We start from the raw sequence: 19566 nt of genomic DNA, 5'->3' as shown, positions 1-19566 counted from the left end.
AGACCTCGCAAAGGCATTTGACATAGTAAACCATGAAATATTACTTAAAAAACTGGAACGTTATGGAATAAGGGGAATTGCCCTTGAATGGTTTCAGAACTATCTAACAAACAGAAAACAGATGGTTAAATATAAATCAGAAAAATCAGATAGCTTAACAATCAAATGTGGTGTGCCTCAGGGATCTGTCTTAGGACCACTTCTTTTCCTCGTATACATGAATGATATTTCAAGGTGCTCAGAGATCTTATCAATTATTCTTTTTGCTGATGACACGAATCTGTGTTTGAGTCATAAAAATTTAGTTACTCTAAAAGAAACAATGAACCGAGAGTTAAGTAAAGTTGCATCTTGGCTTTCTGCTAATAAACTTTCTTTAAATATTAAGAAAACACACTTAATAATTTTCAAATCCAGAGGGAAGAAATCAAATCAAAATGTTTCAATCAAAATAAACAACCAAGAAATTGAGCAAGTTAAGTATACTAAATTTTTGGGATTATACATAGATGATGAGTTCACATGGAAATATCATATTGACCAAGTTGCTACTAAAATATCAAAAATGACAGGTATAATGGCCAAGGCAAGGCATTACTTATCTCAAAAAACTCTACAGACAATTTATGACACCATGGTATACCCTTATTTGACATACTGTAATATCGTCTGGACAAGTACTTATCCATCCAGGTTTAAATCATTATTTATGCTGCAAAAAAAGATAGTTAGAATTATGAAGTTTGCAAAATACAAGGAAAAATCTAGACCACTATTCCTATCATTAAAGATTCTTAATATATATGAGTTAAATACATACCTGATGGCACTCTTTATGTACTCATACTTTAGTGATAATCTACCAAGTTATTTTACTAATTATTTTAAATTAAATTAAATGATCCATAGCCATAACACTAGAACAGCCTCAAATATATATATTGATTATAAAAGGACAAATTATGGGAAATTTTCTCTTAAATGTAGGGGGGCCCAAATTTGGAACAAATTACCTAAGGAACTTAAAGTATTAAAAAACATATAGCCTATTTAAAAAATCAGCAAAAGTTTATGTGCAAAATCTTAAGCTAGATTATAGTTAATTTTTTAAAAAACGCAAAACCCGTGTTAGTTATATCCATCTGCTATATTATTGTTAGTTTTTAACATATGGGGATCTTCTTTAAAAAAGCTCAGTAGAGCTTGCTAAGATCTCCAGTCATTATATATTAATATTTTTTTAGCAGATATATGACATTTCTGTAAATTAGAAATATAATGGACGAATAAAAGTACTTCATTGTATAAATTAAAAAATTAAATGGTCCGTCAGGCCTTAGGGCCTCTTCATGCGAGGTTGGTTTTATAACCAGCATGAATTTTGTGGTCTGTTCATATATGAATATGAAGAGGCCCTTATTGTTACAGCATTTTTCAGCTGTTGGGATATTGCCTTCACAGTTGTAACGAACCATTCACACAAGGAAGAGTAATCATGGCATCAACTCTCCTCCTCTGGTTTACGCTAAGCACATTACTTGCAAGTACAAGTTCTAGAACGTTATGTCCGAGGATTTTCTTTCAAAACATCAACGAAGACACCAATCCATACAAAATCATCGAAGGCGTCTACATTAAAGAGAAAAACAATCACAACAATTTTCCTGTTTACCGTCGAGAGAACGGTAACTTGTTATTTTATTACCACGTCAGCGACAAAGGCAACAACTATTTGGTTTTTGGACTCGATCTAAACGACTACTTTGGCGTGGCTGCTATTCTTTATAGTGATCCTTCATTTTGGCTGAAATCTGGGATCTTAGACAGAAATGACATATTTGGTGGAATTGTTAAAAAATGGCAGTATTACAACAGACGCGAAAAGACCAACTACGTTGTGTCAACCACTTATTCTTCTCCTATGATCAAAGCTGTGTGCGTCGATGACGAGTTTCGAGACTGTAACTCGGACAGAGTCTACTTGAACGAGTGGTTCCACGATGGAAGGGGCAACACATTGAACGATCCAACAACAGACTACTTCTATCGCACACAAGGTTTGTTTTGAAATCTTCGTCCTGTCTTTAGGCACAGCACTCAGACATGGTATCTACAGTACGTGGACAGCTACTGGGTGGTGTCTGGCAAGTATAGACCGAGTGATTATGACGATAACATTCACATGAGAGTTAAGGATTTTGCACTGAGACCTGAATATATTAGCAAAACTTGGTCGGTGAATTACATTAGGGGTTGGCTACGTGAGCCCAATCTCAAGGTCAAGTGTAGGGGCGTGGCTTCAGTGTCGAACACTTGCCCATCAAATCCGTGTGACAGCAAAGCCACTTGCGTTTATACTTCCGGTAACGAAACACTCTGTCTTTGCTCTTCCGGCTACTCTGGAATGACATGTTCTGTCAATAAACAGTGCCCCGGACCAAGCCCAAAAGCCAGTACAGAACTCAATTTTGCTTACCCGAGAAAGCGTCCCGGGTATCTTGGGATGGCATTTTGCAGTGGATCGAATCCCTCTATGAGGTATTATGTGTGTGTGGATGGCAGTTACAGTTCGTACTGGAGCGGACAAGGGTCGGCCTGCACGAGAGAAGATCCGACTACGGCTCCTTGGTATCCTCAAACTCGAAGTACACCTTGGTATCCTCGAACTCGAGCTACAGCCTGGTATCCTGGAAATCAAGGCACACCCCAGGCTAACTCCGTCAACTTTGATGACAACCCTATTGTAGTCCCAGTGGTAATCACTGTGGCTGTCCTCGTGCAAATCCTTTTGCCTTTCGTCCTGTGGTGCTGCGCTTTGTGCAGGGCATCCTGCAAGGAAGTCGAGGAACAAGAAGACGACCAGAGGAGAATGGAACACGCTGGTGAAGAACTGGGGAGGCGTCTTCAAAGAGTTGCTACAGCAGGAAGTCAAGAGGAACTCGACCAAGGCGTTCAAGAGTGCCAACAAGCTGTTCAAGATTACCAAAGGGAAAGTGAGGCGAAAGAACTGAGCCGCAAACGAGGTTTCGTCAGAAATGCAAGTTTATGGAGGCTTATTTCCATGGATTTGTATGTCTCATTCTACCTGTGGCTTATCTACGTTGTTGGTTGTGAAGTGTCTCACTGTACAACGTACGGTTCAGTCTTTGAGATGTTGAGAATCTTTGCTATTGCAATGCTTTGTCTCTCCCCTGTGATCGTCTTTATAGAGAGCTGCTTTTCTCACGAGCTAGACTACCTCAAAAACATTATGGCAGACGAAACGGCTTGGGGGTACATACAAAGGATGCAGAAAGTCCCGCCGAGGATCAACATGTTCGTAGAATGCTACCATTATGAAACACGCACACGCGTTGTTTACTACACAGACGCTAACGGAAACCAGCAGTCCCGCACTGAGACTTATACCGAGAAAGTAGTGACATTTGTTGACCAAGACGAGTTCACCTTCGGTTCATGAGTTGATGTTTCCAAGAGAGAGATGCCAGCTCTGAGTACCGTTGCCGTAACTCGGGTGAAGATCGACTCAAGTATCCTCTTCGGCGATCAAGAAACAGCAGATGACTACGAGAGACAAGTGGCAGAAATGTTGGAGAGAAATCGCCACCGAGATGTATTCACTGATTACTCGTCAAGTAAAGAAATTCCTGGGCTGAAGAAGCGGATCTCTGCCTATGTGGACATGAGGGTAAAACCGTTTTGGATTCGGCCTCTGTTCTTTTGGATCGCCACTTTGTTGCAGATGACTTGGCCTTACCGCTGGCTGTTCAGGGCTAACACAGCTAAGAGCTACTACGCCTTGAAGAAAAAGATGTACAAGAGTACAACACCGCCTATGGAGGTGGACGTGATGGATGCGATTGCAGTCCTTGCTGGCAGTGCATCCTCTGTCGTGAACTTCAGTGGTCCAGACAACACCTGCCCAGGTTACCCAATGTCTGTGATGAACAATCCAGGTGCAGGCAACCCCGCCTTTCAAAATGGCGCCACACCATATCCACCTGTTAACCCGTATCTCGTACAAAGTGATCCAGCCCAGGTCATTAGCACGCCATACCCGCCTCACAATCCAGAGGGAGGCCCCCCACTTCCTCTCCATCTAGCTGTACCGCAGCCATATGGTCATCCACCCTCGTACACTGTAGAAATAAACAATCCAGCACCTGCAGACAGTAGTGCACCGTATCCACCGGTCAATCCATTTACCGGGCCTGCCTTACCTCCTTATCCCGTCGGACCCCAGCCAAGTGCACCTCCACCGTCATTCTAGGATATCCCGCCGGTGTAATGGACAACAAACGTGATTTCTCATTCGTTCTTCGAGACGTCACGCAATGTGTTTTTAGCGTGACGACCTAAAAATTGTTGTTAACAGTGTCCAGTGTTAATCATTTTTTTGGTTGTCACAGATCTATGATATTTTAAAATCTCGTAAAGATGGCTATAAAATTGCTATATGAATGTAGTTCTTTTGTGTAAACACTGTTCATCAATGCTGTATTACTTTTAACGATTTGAAAGTAGTTAAGAAACTTTGGGCTAAATTACTGTAAAGACTTTAAATCACCGAACGGAACATAGGAAACCAAAAAGAATATTTTTTTAATCCGATTGTATCGAATCTCATGTTTAAAATAATCGCAACATTTTAGAAGCCTGTGACTACGCAAAGAAGAGGATGGTAGTCCTGTTGTCTAACCTTTTTCATTCAGTTGTCTATCAGTGCTACTCTTTAGTTTGGAGCGACAGTACAAAGTCAACATGTTACTTAGCTTCAGCTTCGTCCCCAGGCTTACCCGCGAGAGAGCTGAAGAGGCCTGGAACCGAGCGCGATAGCGATTTCTCCCGACAAGCTTGACGGGTGACGTCACATCCAAACTCGCCGGGGACGACTGGAGACCAGGCTGACTAAGCTTAAAAAGTTAATGATATTTTACAGCGACGAATGCATATGTGCATGATTTTCAGATTTGTGGGTTGAGTAGTGTTTGTCAGTTCTATTACTTAGCCGTGCATTTTTTGACTCCTTCAAATGGCAATAGCAGTAAACCAAGAGTAAACTCGACTACAAGGTCCTACAGAAACGACTAGTAGCTGCTATGTAACTGATATTGTGGACATTGAACAAAACCAATTCTCCGCACGTGATTGTTAAAATGCTGTTGACCGCAACTTGGATGTTTGATGATTATAAGTGGAGGTTATAAGTGGAGCGCTTTACTGTTATGAATTCACGTAAGCTTGCAGGTCCGGCATCGCTGGCTAATATCTTATTGTGGACAATATTTTCACTAACCATTGTTCGCGTAGTTCCTCATAAGGCGTGGACTTTTCCATGAAAACAAAACGGAGCGCTCGTTTGTTAGCAGGATTTTCCGCTTCCGAAGACCTACCGAGTCAATGTTTACAACAACGTGTGCTTTATTCAAAGCTGTGAATCTAATTATGATAATTCGCTTTGTTCCAGCGCACGGAACGCAAAGCTGAGAACAATAACGTGTAATTACTTGTACAAAAAACTTTGAGAAAATATTCTCATGAATATTTCGTTTGTTGTACTCTTTAAATAAATACAAACATAATTATTTCAAGAGTCCTGCGCGACCTTAGTCGTTTCAAACTTCGTTGCTTCGAGCGCTGAATCCCTCACATTCTCAATTGGTTATGCCACGTAAGATTTGGGCATTCTCAATTGGTTATGTTACGTAAGATTTGGGCTAGTCACGTTTTTAAATTGTTATATAACGTTTAAAAATTTGACAAGTCACGTTTTTTTCTACTAGATCGCAAGTGTTAACGCACTACTATTGAGTGGGACGCTTTGATCACCCACAGCGGAAAGTAATCCCTTAAGAAATTAAAAGAGTCCCTTGAGAGTTAACAAAAATGTGCGGAATTCGGTCCTAGAGTGACAAGCTCCCCCCCCCCCCCCCCCAATATCTTTACCATTTTACTTGTAAACAAGCAAATTAGTCGATAAAAACCAGTGCTTTTCAGTGCTATGGTATTTAGAGCTGTCTTCTGGTCCTTTACTGTCCTCAAAATATGGTATTTAGAGCAGTCTTCTGGTCCTCTACTGTCCTCAAAACGCCAGCCATTTTTTTACTCGCATCTCGAAGCAGATCCAAACTTCGCGCCATTCAGATCCCGTGGAAGCGTTTGATTGGCCCTCTGTGGGTGCCTTTGTCTATTAAACAATCAGAATGCTCTGGTTTTTTTTCTCTTTTTTTGCACCGAATTTCCTTTTTTCTGCACTGTATTTACTCATTTCTGCATAGAATTTACTAAAAACTGCATTTCTTTAAGCCAATCAGATTTGAGAAATTTTTTCATGTATATTATTAGTACCAAAACTATACAGTGTGCCTCGGGAAAATTACACCAAAAAAGTGACCAATCCTGATTACAGTCGGTTCAGTTGTTGTTCAGGCAGATTTTAGTCTTCCGAGGATAGAAGATATTTCAATCTAGAAATAGATATGAATATAGAAATTTGACTTGATGGATGTGCTAAAAGCTGAGTCTGAGTTTGATTGCATACGTCATAGTTAGTATCTATGCATACGCAAAGTTTAAATCGTTATAGAATATTCTCGTGGATAGCTTTTTCATACAAAGAGCTATTCTTCATCGGAGTACAAAGAATATATATGACGGCGGTACGTCTGAATTAACCTCGCTGCTTTGCATCGAGTGTAGTAATTTCATAAAATGAATAAAATCTTCATTTAATTCATGTGTCTTTATAATCTGAAAAAAGAACATGGCATTTTATTTCACTACTTTGAAAGATTAATAGAGCCCTCGCCTGAGGCTTGTGTTCTATCTACGCCCTACTGGATGCGGGGACTTGGATATTATCTTTACTAGAGTATAAAGACATAGAAACGGAGTATAATCAGTCTATAAAAATGAATGGCCAGTGTGATATATATTGGCTAAAACTTCTGGTTTTTCCTAGAATCCATGGATGGAATCATCTACACAATGGTCTGTTCGCCGTTACGCTCAATTGCTGAGTGTGTTGACTTTCAAGTTGGCTTTTTCAAAACAGTGATAATTAACCAAGCTATTTATTGACTGTTTCTTCGTTATCTTTTGTCTAGAGGTGACACAAAGACTGCTGAGCGGCAAAACGCTTTTAATCTTTAGTTCACAACCAAACTCTGATAAAGGTATGTAGACTTTTGGAAGCGCATCACTAAGAAGTCATTTTTAAATTGTGATTTTTTTAACAAAAACCTATCTTAATTTCTCAGACGCAGTGCGTGGATTCGAACTTTGGTAAGTTGTTATTTTTTCAGTTATTGCATGGTTTGTTTTCTATAGAGATCTATAGAGAGTGCAAACACAAATCTTTTGGCTGAGACGTTAAGCTGAGTAGTCGTTAAAAATAGCGGTCGAAATGTGTGTTTGTCAAACTGTTTTTAATTATTACAAATAGAAACAGCTTGAAACACGCAACGTTCTGTTTGTATAAAGACTCTTTTCTGTGGTTGTTTCAGTACTTTCTTTATTTTGATTTCGCAGTTAAGTGATTAGTGAGTACTAATGCCTCACTTAGTAAAACTCCCTATTGCATAGTGGGTCTCAAAACCTCTGCCATATTTAACTGTCTGGAATGAAAAAAATGTTTACAAACACACAGCTCTTAGTTTCAGTAAAAATTAAATGAGCAATTTCCATTAGTGTGCACACCAGGTAGCAACCTCTTCACCTTCAATTGTATTTTTGCGGCAACTGTTTTAGCTGTGCCTGGAGCATGCAAGTTAAACAGCTCTTATGGATAATTCCGAATGCTGCACAAATTGCTTGTTTGGTTGTTTTCAGACGAAAAACGTTTAATTAAATAAGTATAATTTCATCAATAAATGCATAAAATGATACAAATTTTATCGAAAGGCACCCGTAACTATAAACATGTCTCCTGCCAGTTTCTAGAATCAACGGATGAAATCCCATACACAATGACATTATTTACTACCACGTTAGTAAGTATGTAATGACGTTCTATTTTGGAATTGTCTTGAATGATAAATTATTAATTTTATTATTCCTTTGTTTTCTTTCAATTATGCCGCGTCCCCTACTTCAGAAGTTGGCTCAAAGAACTTCCTTCATTTCCCAGTAAATCTCGGAGAGGTAAATACATTTTTTGACGCGCCCTACCGTAAGTTTTCGTACATGATTTGATCTCCATTTTTTTATTTTAGTAGCTACTTGACTGTGCTGGGTTTCTGGAGCAGAATCTTAAGCGAAGTACTTTCAAACTTTGGTAAGTTGCCACAGTTAAGTTAGCATGATAATCGTGTCTCGAATTCTTTCGCAGAAAGTGCAACCGCAAATTTGTTTCTTTAAAGTTTGGATTTCAACACAGATAAACATTATTTTGCACATCACCAATGCCTTTTAGAGCGTCAACAAGAAAAGGAAAAAAAATCAACGTTTACTGTTTTGTCAATCCCGATCGCGTCTCAAATCATAGAATAATACTCTGGGATGATCTTATAAATCTTTGAAATGAACTCTCTCTTAATACGTCGATCTTGCTCAGAGTTTTATCGCGGTATTTGCTATAGAAAGTTGGCGAGCTACGTTTAATTAGCTTTTTATTCTGAGCAACAGTTTTAAGGTCGGGACACACTTGGCGACAAGTTGCTGCAACATGTTGCCTCGTGTGACATGGTGCATTCTTGCGACAATCTATGTCGCTGCGATAGAATTTTGTCGCTGCCATGTGTCGCACGAATTCAAACCAGTTTTAATTCGTGCGACAGATCGCAGCGACAAAATGTGCGAAGCAGCGTGTGTACACGTCTGCGACAAGTCGCTGCAACAAAATATAAATTAACCAATGAGAGAGCGTCATGTATTTGTGCCATATTGAATTGGAAAACATGTTCACATTCGCACTCATCAAAATTCGCTGCGTGAGCACCGAACAAGCGCCTTGTCGCAGCGACTTGTTTTGAAGCAGTACACACGAAGCGACTTGTCGCAAAGACCTGTCGCTGCGACTTGTCGCCTAGTGTGTCCCGACCTTTATAGCCAAGCGTGTGCCTCAACATTCTTTATCATGTTTATCCTTGCATATTTTGTAAAGGTAATGCAATGACTTTAAATGGTACTGATCAAAAAAAAAGTATTTTATGAGTCCAGAAAGCAAGTTTTAGTTTTTGTTATATCATAGACGAACTCTTTTTAACTAGTAAGGTGTGTTAGTTGTTAAAGAAACACCTCTTTGTGAAGTACCGCGCGGCATTTGCTCGTGCCATTATCATTGTTGTTTGTTTGATTTTCGACGATTTTGAACTCCCGCTCAGTAGAAATTGATGGGAGAGACTTATATTTATTAAGGATAATAACATTCTTCTCTAAAATGCAACGTTTGTACTCAGTCATCTTTATTTCTGACCACATCGCCGTTTTCAGTAAAGGAAGGGTTTTTTAATTGTAAAGCGCGTTCGACTAAACATTGTCAGGAAGGAAGGAAAAGGAAGGGAGGCGAAACGCGCTCAGAGCTCTTGAGCGATGTGTGATGCGGAGGCGGACTGTGTCGAGCGTGCTCCACGGCAGCAAAGTGAAAAACATGGCGGCGAGTGAGATTCAATGGCTGGTGGAGAAAAGTGATTGTTACGCGGAAACAGCAAGAGATTTCCACAAAATTCTTTTGGGAATGGAATAACGATAAGTTTCCTCGACTGTCAGAAGTTAGAAAGTGCTCGATTCTGTGAACACAGTGTTGCATTATCACAAATAAAACCAACTTGCTCGAAAGGCTTTTAACCTTTTCTTTGCACGCTATATAGCAATCAAGCACCAATTACATAGAAGATATGGTCAGAGATGGCTTAGTTTCCAAGCAGTAAATACAGTATTCAGTTGTTGCTCTTTCATCTAGCTGTGTAAATTTCATGTTGAACTTTTCTGAACTTTTTGAGTTAGAGGTTTTGAGGTTTTTTGGACTGTGCAATCAGGGTGCTGTTACTAACGTTTTAGCAGTTTCCACTTCTCTGCGACCACATTGTCGCTGTCTGTGACCATGAAAACAAAAGAAGTATTTTTGGAGATTCTGAACTGCGAAATTCACAATTAAACCCTGAATAGCTCAGTAAACTGAGTGAAAATTGCAGCTTAATCAAATTTGTTTCAAAATCAAAATTACATGATTGCATTTGTTAGACTCTTCATTATGTAGCAGATCATGTTAAATCATCAGTGATGCCTTATAATAACTGCTTTACTTAATAATTTTTCACCAAAAGATATTTATTAATCAGTTTTTCTTTCTAAATTGCCCAACAGGCACATAATTTCAATCCTCAGACTTACACTACTTTGAAAATAGGTGATGACAGTTGTAGTCACAAAAAAACCGCCTCATTTCATTGGCAGAAGAAGATATTTTGAATCATCCTTCTGCCATAGCCAAAAGAGAGATGTGTGGAGGTACACAAAACATGACAGGTTATGTATATGAATGTCAATGCACTCAATGAGTACAAAACTTTTCAAGCATTCCCTAAACTGGGCCAAGCAAATGTGTATGTGTTTAAAGCACAAACATCACAATTTTATGAAGTTCAGATCCCCACTCTTTTCAATTATCAAATGCCGGGCATTGTTTATGAAATTTTTGTTTTAACAATTTGCCTTTTATTTTAGTGATGTAAAGATAAAAAGCAAACCTTTGCAAGAGTTGCTTTACCATGCTTGTTGTAAAAAACAAATTCCTCTTAACAATATACAAGTATTCAGTGAAGAAAGAGGATGAATGTCAGAAAATCAGTTGCGAATGCTTTGGCTAAGAATTCTTTCACTGACAAACATCTCATTAGTGGTGTGTATGGAGATCTCAATCAGAAAGAAAGTTACCAAGAAATTTGTCAAAGAGTAAAGTGGTCCTCTGCATTAACAAATAGGGACATTTCATTACACTTATTATAAATCAAATATGAAATCAAGAGCAGATCCAGGATATTTTTTTAGGACGGGTGCACCACAAATTTTTACAGAACGTTTTTTTTTAATTATTTATTTTTTGCAGAATACCAGTTGTATTACAAAGCAGCAAGTCATGTCAGGGGTGGGCCCTGGAAACAATACATTCCTTGGTGTTTTCCAATACAACATTGTCAACATGTGATAAATAAAGCTGACTGAGAGCAAGATACATTAAAAAAATCAATATTAGTAATAAAAGATCATTGGTCACACTGATGCGCCACTGAGTGGTGTGTATGGAGCACTGACTAACATTTTCAGCATGCAGGCTAAATCTGAAACTCTAAATTTTAAGATAAATAGTAACATATTTTGAAAAAATAATGGCCTGTTATTTTTTAACCCTTATATGTACAACTCAGTGTATCTGTTGAAATCTCTTAGAAACACAAAGGAACATTCTGTGCCATGAGTGATTTAAATGTAATTACAGAAAGCATGTTACACTTACTTTTACTGAATAGTTGATATGGATATAAACTCCACACTTCATTTTTATTTTATTTACTTGACAGATATAATTCTTCAGATGCAGTTTTCACTCTCAATTTAATGAGGTTATCAAGGTGAAAGTAAGATTTCAGTGATTTTCGCAAGACAGATCTGGCAAAAAGACTCCATCATTATTCATGATCATTCACAGTTAGGCAATATGATCGCAGAGAGAAGTGTAAACTGCTAAAAAGTTAGTAACAAGTAACAGCACCCTCATCGCACAGTAGAAATCGAGTAGAAAAGAAGTATAAAACCTCTAACTCAAAAAGTTCAAAATGAAATTTACACAGTTGAAAGAGCAACACATACTGCATTTGGCTAAACTATTTATTGCTTGGAAACTAAGCCATCTCTGACCATATCTTCTATGTAATTGGTGCTTGATTGCTATATAGCGTGCAAAGAAAAGGTTAAAAGCCTTTCGAGCAAGTTGGTTTTATTTGTGATAATGCAACACTGTGTTCACAAAATCGAGCACTTTTTAACTTCTGACAGTCGAGGACATATATCGTTATTTCATTCCTGAAAGTATTTCGTGGAAATCCCTTGCTGTATCCGCGTAACAATCACTTTCCTCTACCAGCCATCGAATCTCACTCGCCGCCGGCATGTTTTTCACTTTGCTACCGTAGAGCGCGCTCGACCCAGTCCGACCACACCACAGGTAACCAAAGCGTACTATGAGAGTTGATGTACTATAAGAGCTTGTATGGATTTGAAATAAAGTTGAGAAAAATAGCTCTTTTTACCGCGTTGAAAAGTTAAAATAAAATTTAAACCCCCCCCCCCCCCTCTCTCTCTCTCTCTTAGTGCTCAACAGACGGTTAAGTCAAAAATCACGCGTATGGCTTTCTAAAGCACTAGAAAGACAAAAAAGTGACACACCAGGTAAGGTTTTAAGTTTTATTTTAACTTTACAACGGTAAAAAGAGATATTTTTCTCGACTTTATTTCAAATCCATACAAACTTTCATACGGTTGTAGTACGCTTTGGTTAGCTGTGACCACACATCGCTTAAGAGCTCTGAGCGCGTTTCGTCGCCCTTCCTTTTTAACTCGGAAAAGAGTTGTAGTGGGCGAAGTAAATTTTACTCCTTCACTCCTTCACTCGTTTCCTGTTAGACATAGGCACGCAATGGGTGCAAGTGTTTTAAGGCCTCTAGAGAATTAGACTTGTTCTCTGATTACCTACATTTCTAGTTAAATAACATAATATAAACATGCTTAATTACCAGCCGAAGTATTGTATTAATGTCAGTTTCCTTGAAATAAACCAAAGCTTAATTTCTCCAATATGTTGCCTAACCTTCAAAAATCAAAAAAGAAAGTTAAAGAGAAAGAAAACAATTTGCAACGGATGGGAACTCTATCTCTTGTCCTTTCGGCCTGCTCTCGATGAGCAGCTAGATGAAAATCAAACTAAGTGAAGTGAACTGAAGTGTAGAATGTTTAGCATCATTCGTTTGGGCAAATCTTTATTTGTCTGTTTGTTGGTCGATTCTTGTTTCCAAATACATTTTCCGAGTTTTGTGGCTTATAGCCACTTTGATTACATTTCAGTGCCCAGCATGACATTGTCTGTAATGTTTTTTTCCCGGGGGTTCGTTTTTTCGCTTGTGCGGACACGACAGCTGTGCAAGTTTTTGATAAATGTAAAAGCCATTCGCCTACGGCTCATGTTTTCTACATTTCCATCGTGTTCTCAAATGCCCGTCATGTTTTATGACAGTACAAGACATGGCTTAGGCTTCTTTATGGCTTAGGCTTCTTCTGGTTGAATTCGCAAGGGCGGTTAGTTCTTCACCCTAAATTTTTTTATTAGTATTGATATGTAAAGTAATTATAATAAAAATGTAATTTACATAAAAAATGTTAATTACAGAATAAAGTTTTGCGCACAAACATTTTTATATAGTACTGTATAGTATAATACTAATATTGTAATAGTGTAATTTTTTTAAATATATTAATTCCCATAAATCCGTCACAGTTGCAGTGAACACACAAGCAAGAGTAATCATGGTGACAAATCTTCTCCTCTGGTTTATGCTAAGCACATTACTCGCAAGTACAAGTTCTAGGACGTTATGCCCGAGGATTTTCTTTCAAAACATTAACGAGGACACCATGCCCTACAAAATCATCGAAGGCGTCTACACCAAGCAGAAGGACGATTACAACAATTTTCCGGTGTACCGCCGAGAGAACGACAACTTGCTCTTCTATCACACCGTCAGCAAAGGCAGAAACTATTTGGTTTTTGGACTCAATCTAAACGACTACTTTGGCGTGGCTGCTATTCTCTACAGAGAACCCTCATTTTGGCTGCGTTCTGGGGTCTTAGACAGAAATGATGTATTTGGTGGAATCGTTAACAAGTGGCAGTACTACAACAAACGCGAAAAGACCAACTACTATGTGACAATCACTAACTCTTCTCCTATGATCAAAGCCGTATGCGTCGATGAAGATTTTCGCGAGTGTAACTCAGACAGAGTTTACTTGAACGAGAGTTTCGACGATGGAAAGGGCAACACATCGAACGATCCCAAAACAGACTACTTCTATCGCACAGAAGGTTTGTTTCGCAATCTTCGCCCGGTTTATACACACAGCAGCCAGACTTGGTACCTACAGTATGTGGACAGCTACTGGGTAGTGACTGGCAAGTATAGACCGAGTTATAATGAAGATAACGTTTACATGAGAGTTAAGGATTTTGCCCAGAGACCTGAATATATCAGCAAAACTTGGTCGGTGAATTACCAGGGATGGAATGACCAACCCAATCTCAAGGTCATGTGCAGGGGCGTGTCTTCAATGGCGAACACTTGCCCATCAAATCCGTGTGACAGCAATGCCACTTGCGTTTATACTTCCGGTAGCGAAACTCTCTGTCTTTGCTCTTCTGGCCACACGGGACTGACATGTTCTGTTAATAAACAGTGCCCCACACCAAACCCCAAAGTCAGTACAGAACTCAATTTTGCCTACCCGGGGAGGCGACCCGGGGATCTTGGCATGGCATTTTGCAGTGGGTCGTATCCCTCTATGAGGTATTATGTATGTGTGGATCATGTGGATAGCAACTACAGTTCGTACTGGAGTGGGCAAGGGTTGGCCTGCACGCGAGAAGACCCGACTGACCCGACTACGGCTCCTTGGTATCCTCGCAATCAAGCCGGCAAGCCCAAGGCTAAATTCGTCAACTTTTATGAGAAGCCTATTGTATACACAGTGGTGATCACTGCGGCTGTCCTCGTGCAAATTCTTCTGCCGTTCGTCCTGTGGTGCTGCGCTTTGTGCAGAAAATGCTGCAAGGAAGTCGAGGAGCATAAAAATAACCAGAGGAGAATGAAACATGCCGGCGAGGAACTTGGGAGACGTCTTCAAAGGGTTGCTACACCAGGAAGTCGAGAGGAACTCGACCAAGGCGTTCAAGAGTGCCAACAAGCCGTTCAAGATTACCAAAGGGAAAGCGAGGCGAAAAAACTGAGCGGCATACGAGGTTTCTTCAGAAATGCAAGTTTATGTAGGCTTATTTCCATGGACATGTATTTCTCATTCTACCTGTGGCTCATCTACTTTGTTGGTTGTGAAGTTTCCCACTGCACCATTTACGCTTCAGTCTTTGAGATGTTGAGAATCATCGCTATTGTAATGCTTTGTCTCTCCCCTGTGATCGTCTTCATAGAGAGCTGCTCCTCTCACGAGCTGGACTACCTCAACAACATTATGAAAGACGAAACGGCTTGGGGGTACATACAAAGAATGCGAGAGGTTCCACCGAGGATCAACATGGTCGTAGAATGCTACCATTATGAAACACGGACGAAAGTTGTTTACTACACCGACTCTAACGGAAACCGGCAGTCCCGCACCGAGACTCATACCGAGAAAGTAGTGACATTTGTGGACCATGATGAGTTCTACTTCGGTTCATGGGTTGATGTTTCCAAGAGAGAGATGCCAGCTCTGAGTACCGTCGCTGTAACTCTGGTGAAGATCGACTCGAATATCCTCTTCGGCGATCAAGAAACAGCGAATGATTACAAGAGACAGAAGGCAGAAATGTTGGAGAGAAATCGCCACCGAGATGTCCACCGTGATTACTCGTCAAGTAAAGAAATTCCCGGGCTGAAGAAGCGGATCTCTGCGTATGTGGACTTAAGGTTGAAGCCGTTTTGGATTGGGCCTGGGTTCTTCTGGATCGCCACCTTGTTGCAGATGACTTGGCCTTACCGCTGGCTGTTCAGAGCCAAGACAGCTAAGAGCTACTACACTTTGAAGAAAAAGATGTACAGGAGTAGAACACCGCCTGTGGAGGTGGACGTTATTGATGCGATTTTTGGTTTGGCAGTCCTGGCTGGCAGTGCATCCCTTGTCTTGAACCCCAGTGGTCCAGACAACACCTGCCCAGGTTACCCAATGTCTGTGATAAACAATCCAGGAGCAGACAACCCCGCCTTCCAAAATGGCGAGACATCATAACCAAATGGTCCTCCACCCTCGTACACTGCAGAAATAAACAATCCAGCACCTGCAGACAGTAGTGCACCGTATCCATCGCTCAATCCATATGCAGGGCCTGCCTTTCCTCCTTATCCAGCCGGGTCCCAGCCAAGTGCACCTCCACCGTCATTCGAGGATGCTGCAGGCAGCGGAATCCCAAGGAAACAATGAAACATGTTTCCCGCTGGTGTGATGGAAAACTAACGTGACTTTTAATTCGTTATTCGAGTCTTCAAGCAATGTGTTCTTAGTGTGACAACCCATAAAATTGTTGTTAACAGTTTCCAGAGTTAATTTTTTTAGAGAGTCACAGACCTCTGATGTTTTAACATCTCATAAATATGGCTATAACGGCTCTGTATATTTTATAAAAATGTAGTTCTAATGCGTAAACATTGTTTATCAATGCTGTGTTACTTTCAACGATTTGAAAAGGGTTTTCAAGTAGTTAAGAAACTTTGGGCTGAATTACTTCCCCAGTGCAAGGAACATAGGAAACCAAAAACAATGTATATTTTGATTCGATTGTATCGAATTTCATGTTTAAATATAACCGCAACATTTTAGAAGCCTGTGACTACGCAAAAAAACAGGATGGTAATCCTGTTGTTTAACCTTTTTCATTCAGTTGTCGGTCAGTGCTAGTCTTAATTATAAGTTTGGAGTGACATTACAAAGTCAACAAGTTACTTAGCTTCAGCTTCGTCCTCAGGCCAATCCGCGCTATGTGAGAGAGCGGAAGTGGCCTGGAACCGAGCGCGATGGCGAACTCTCCCGACAGGCTTGACGGGTGACGTGGCATCTAACAACTGGAGAAAAGGCTGACCTAGCTTGAAGAGTTAATGATTTTTTCAGCGACGAATCAGATATATGCATGATTTGAAGTTTTGTGTTTGTCAGTTCTACTACTTAGCCGTGCATTTTTGACTCTTTCAAATAGCAATAGCAGTAAACTAAGAGTATTACTACTAAACTCGTATACAAGGTCCTACAGACATGACCTGTGGCTGCAGCTGCTATAGACAGCATTAGATATTGTGTCGTGAGCACTGATTGTGGACATTGAACCAATTCTCCTTCCGTGATTGTTAAAATGCTGTTGGCCGAGACTTGAAAGTTTTATGATTAAAAGTTCAACTTTATAGTTTATAAGGAATATGTTGTTTGTCATTGTGTTCGTGCATCTTATTTTCAGTATCTATTAAGTTATTGGCTAACCTGCGCATGTTTAGCAGGCGCAAAAGTGAAGTTGCAGCTCGGAATGGCAGGGTGCGCGTTAGTAAATGCGCGATGCTTTGCGGGTAGTCCTCTAACGCGCGGCAAGGAAACACGTGGCTTAGTTAGTGTTTATCTCTTGTGCTTGAATTGCTAAGGCGCGCGTGCCAAAACCTGTGAGGGTTCCATGTTGTGTCCACGAAATAGATCCCGATTTCACGAAACAAACAGCTTTTGCAGCAGGCGCTGGGGGTGGAGAAAGGGACAAATGAGCGAAATTAGTGCAGAATGCGATCCTGAATTCATTATAATCCAAAGGTTTTGCGAGTGATTGCGCAGGCTCCCCTTGAAGGCTTTATCACCCGGCCGCTTGAATATCGTCGTGAAAACAGCTTTGGCACCCAGTGTAGGCCCGTAATAGGCGACTATCACTGAATTAGTATAATTTCAGAGGTGATTATAAGAATTGGGGCATTCTGATTGGTCGAGAAACTCGGCTTATGAGGCTTTAGAATATAGCCGCTGTATACGCGCGATGGAATTCTAGCGGGCATTTTTTTATATAATATATAACCTGAATTCTACGCGCATTTTGATTGGTTCTTACTTATGATCTATTAGAGTACAGACGCATAGATGACGTCACGCGGTGGTGTGACTCGCGCGCGTGATCAGAGTTCATAGTCCAAATCAGAGTTGTCGGCAAAGTTTTTCAGCTTAATTACAAATCTTCAGTGAGAAACAATACGCCAAGCATCGTTCACCTTTCGAAGCATTTAACTGGGCGAAACAAGCTTGAAGAAGACCATGTACTTATTGACTGAGTGGGAGGGCCGGACGGGAAAATATTTGGCTCGAGGTCAGGACGTACGGACCGAGCGCAGCGAGGTCCGTGCGTCCTGACCGAGAGCCAAATATTTTCCCGTCCGGCCCAACCTAACTCAGTCAATAAGCATTTTATCATATGACCACTGAATTTTTTTGTTTTTTCTTTCGAGGATACAGACGCGGCGGCCCGTTTCGCGCGCATTTTGAAAAGCCAATGGTAGCTCACAATTTGTTTGGGAAGCCAGTAAAGTGCATTTGAACTGCGATGTGCGTACAAAGTTTTTGAACTTTTGTTAAAATTGTCAACCAAATCTCCGAGTTTCAGCTCCATTCCAAGAAGATTTTAATCCGACTGAATTCCTCGTAAATGACTGCAGTTAGTAGAAATTTCAAAAGAAACGTTTATGAAGGACTACAACAAAGAATTTGCACGACGTTTCGGCTAGTCGTGCTCGTCACAGCGAAGACTGAATTTATCCTGATTGAACAACTTAGCGACGTTTCTTCTGAGCCGAAATTCGCAATTGGTTTTAAACGAGAGAATTAATTTATTTTTCACCAAGAAGGATTTTGGACGTTAAAACAACATTACATTTTAAGCTATGATAAAGACTTGGAAAGGGATTGTACTGGCAGTTCAGGATTTTGCTTCGAGCTTCGCTTCCCTTCGGCTTCAAGTTGTTTTGTTTACCACGGATCGTAGGATTCATGAACGTCTACTGTTGCTTCTAAGTCCCTGAATTCGTTAGTTCCTCGACGATGTTGAGCTCTGCATTACAGTTGATGTCCCAATTGTGCTTAAAATGCTTCGTGAAAACAAGCGGGAAACTGTGTCATTGATCAGGTTAGTCGTAAACATGTACACTCGTATTTTGTTTGTTGTGAGTTAAAATTACGCAGCAGAAAGAGAAATTTGAGTTTACTTCGCATTTGCTTTTTTTATTCTTCAATGTTTATCATGACTACAAACCAGGATATGTCTTTGTCCGATTATGTTGGGGTTTTTATTTCGATTTTATTGTTGTTGTCAGGAGTATTTCTTCATCATTTGCCAAGTTTAAACACGTTTTGTTTAAATTTTTGCGCCTGCAAACTACATCGCTTTCTAGATAGTAAAATTTTAATAAACATGTTGGACATTCTTTGCTTTTAGAAAAATCTTAACTATCGTTCATCTGAATTCAAAGCTGTGGATTCAACTGGTTCCATGCTATTTCGGCATCCCGCAGCAGCAGCGGGGCCGTACGCTTTTGTAGTGGGGCCGTACGGCTTTTTATTTCATAGGTACTGAGATTTACTCATGAAAATCGTAGGGAGTAAAAATCGTACTGATTCAGAGATTAGCCAATCAGGAGCACGAACGACAAAATTTCACTGTGAAAAAATATCGTTCGTCCAATTAGCAACGCGAACGACGAATTTTCACTGGTGATGAATGAACGTATTGAAGGAAACGTCATCCCACAGCCGTTGCCGACAAGAAAACCCGCGCTTTAAAAAATGGCCGAGGGA

At 40.2% G+C, this 19566-nt stretch overlaps 1 protein-coding gene and 1 pseudogene across 1 annotated transcript; both read left to right on the top strand.

Moving 5' to 3' along the window:
• Nucleotides 1–1495: 1495 nt before the first annotated feature.
• Nucleotides 1496–4576, top strand: LOC144663496 (uncharacterized; annotated as a pseudogene).
• A 3502-nt stretch (nucleotides 4577–8078) lies between these two features.
• LOC144662914 (uncharacterized) lies at nucleotides 8079–17159 on the top strand. Its single transcript, XM_078523850.1, has 3 exons — nucleotides 8079–8142; nucleotides 8214–8275; nucleotides 13490–17159. The coding sequence occupies exon 3, from the start codon at nucleotides 13519–13521 to the stop codon at nucleotides 15988–15990; it is 2472 nt and encodes an 823-aa protein (XP_078379976.1). The 5' UTR covers nucleotides 8079–8142; nucleotides 8214–8275; nucleotides 13490–13518; the 3' UTR covers nucleotides 15991–17159.
• Nucleotides 17160–19566: the final 2407 nt, after the last annotated feature.

Source organism: Oculina patagonica, chromosome 8 (assembly GCF_052425735.1).
Source record: "Oculina patagonica isolate OP01 chromosome 8, crgOcupat, whole genome shotgun sequence".
NCBI lineage: Eukaryota > Metazoa > Cnidaria > Anthozoa > Scleractinia > Oculinidae > Oculina > Oculina patagonica.
Note: the sequence above shows the minus strand (reverse complement) of the source record. Positions and strands in the feature narration are given on the sequence as shown.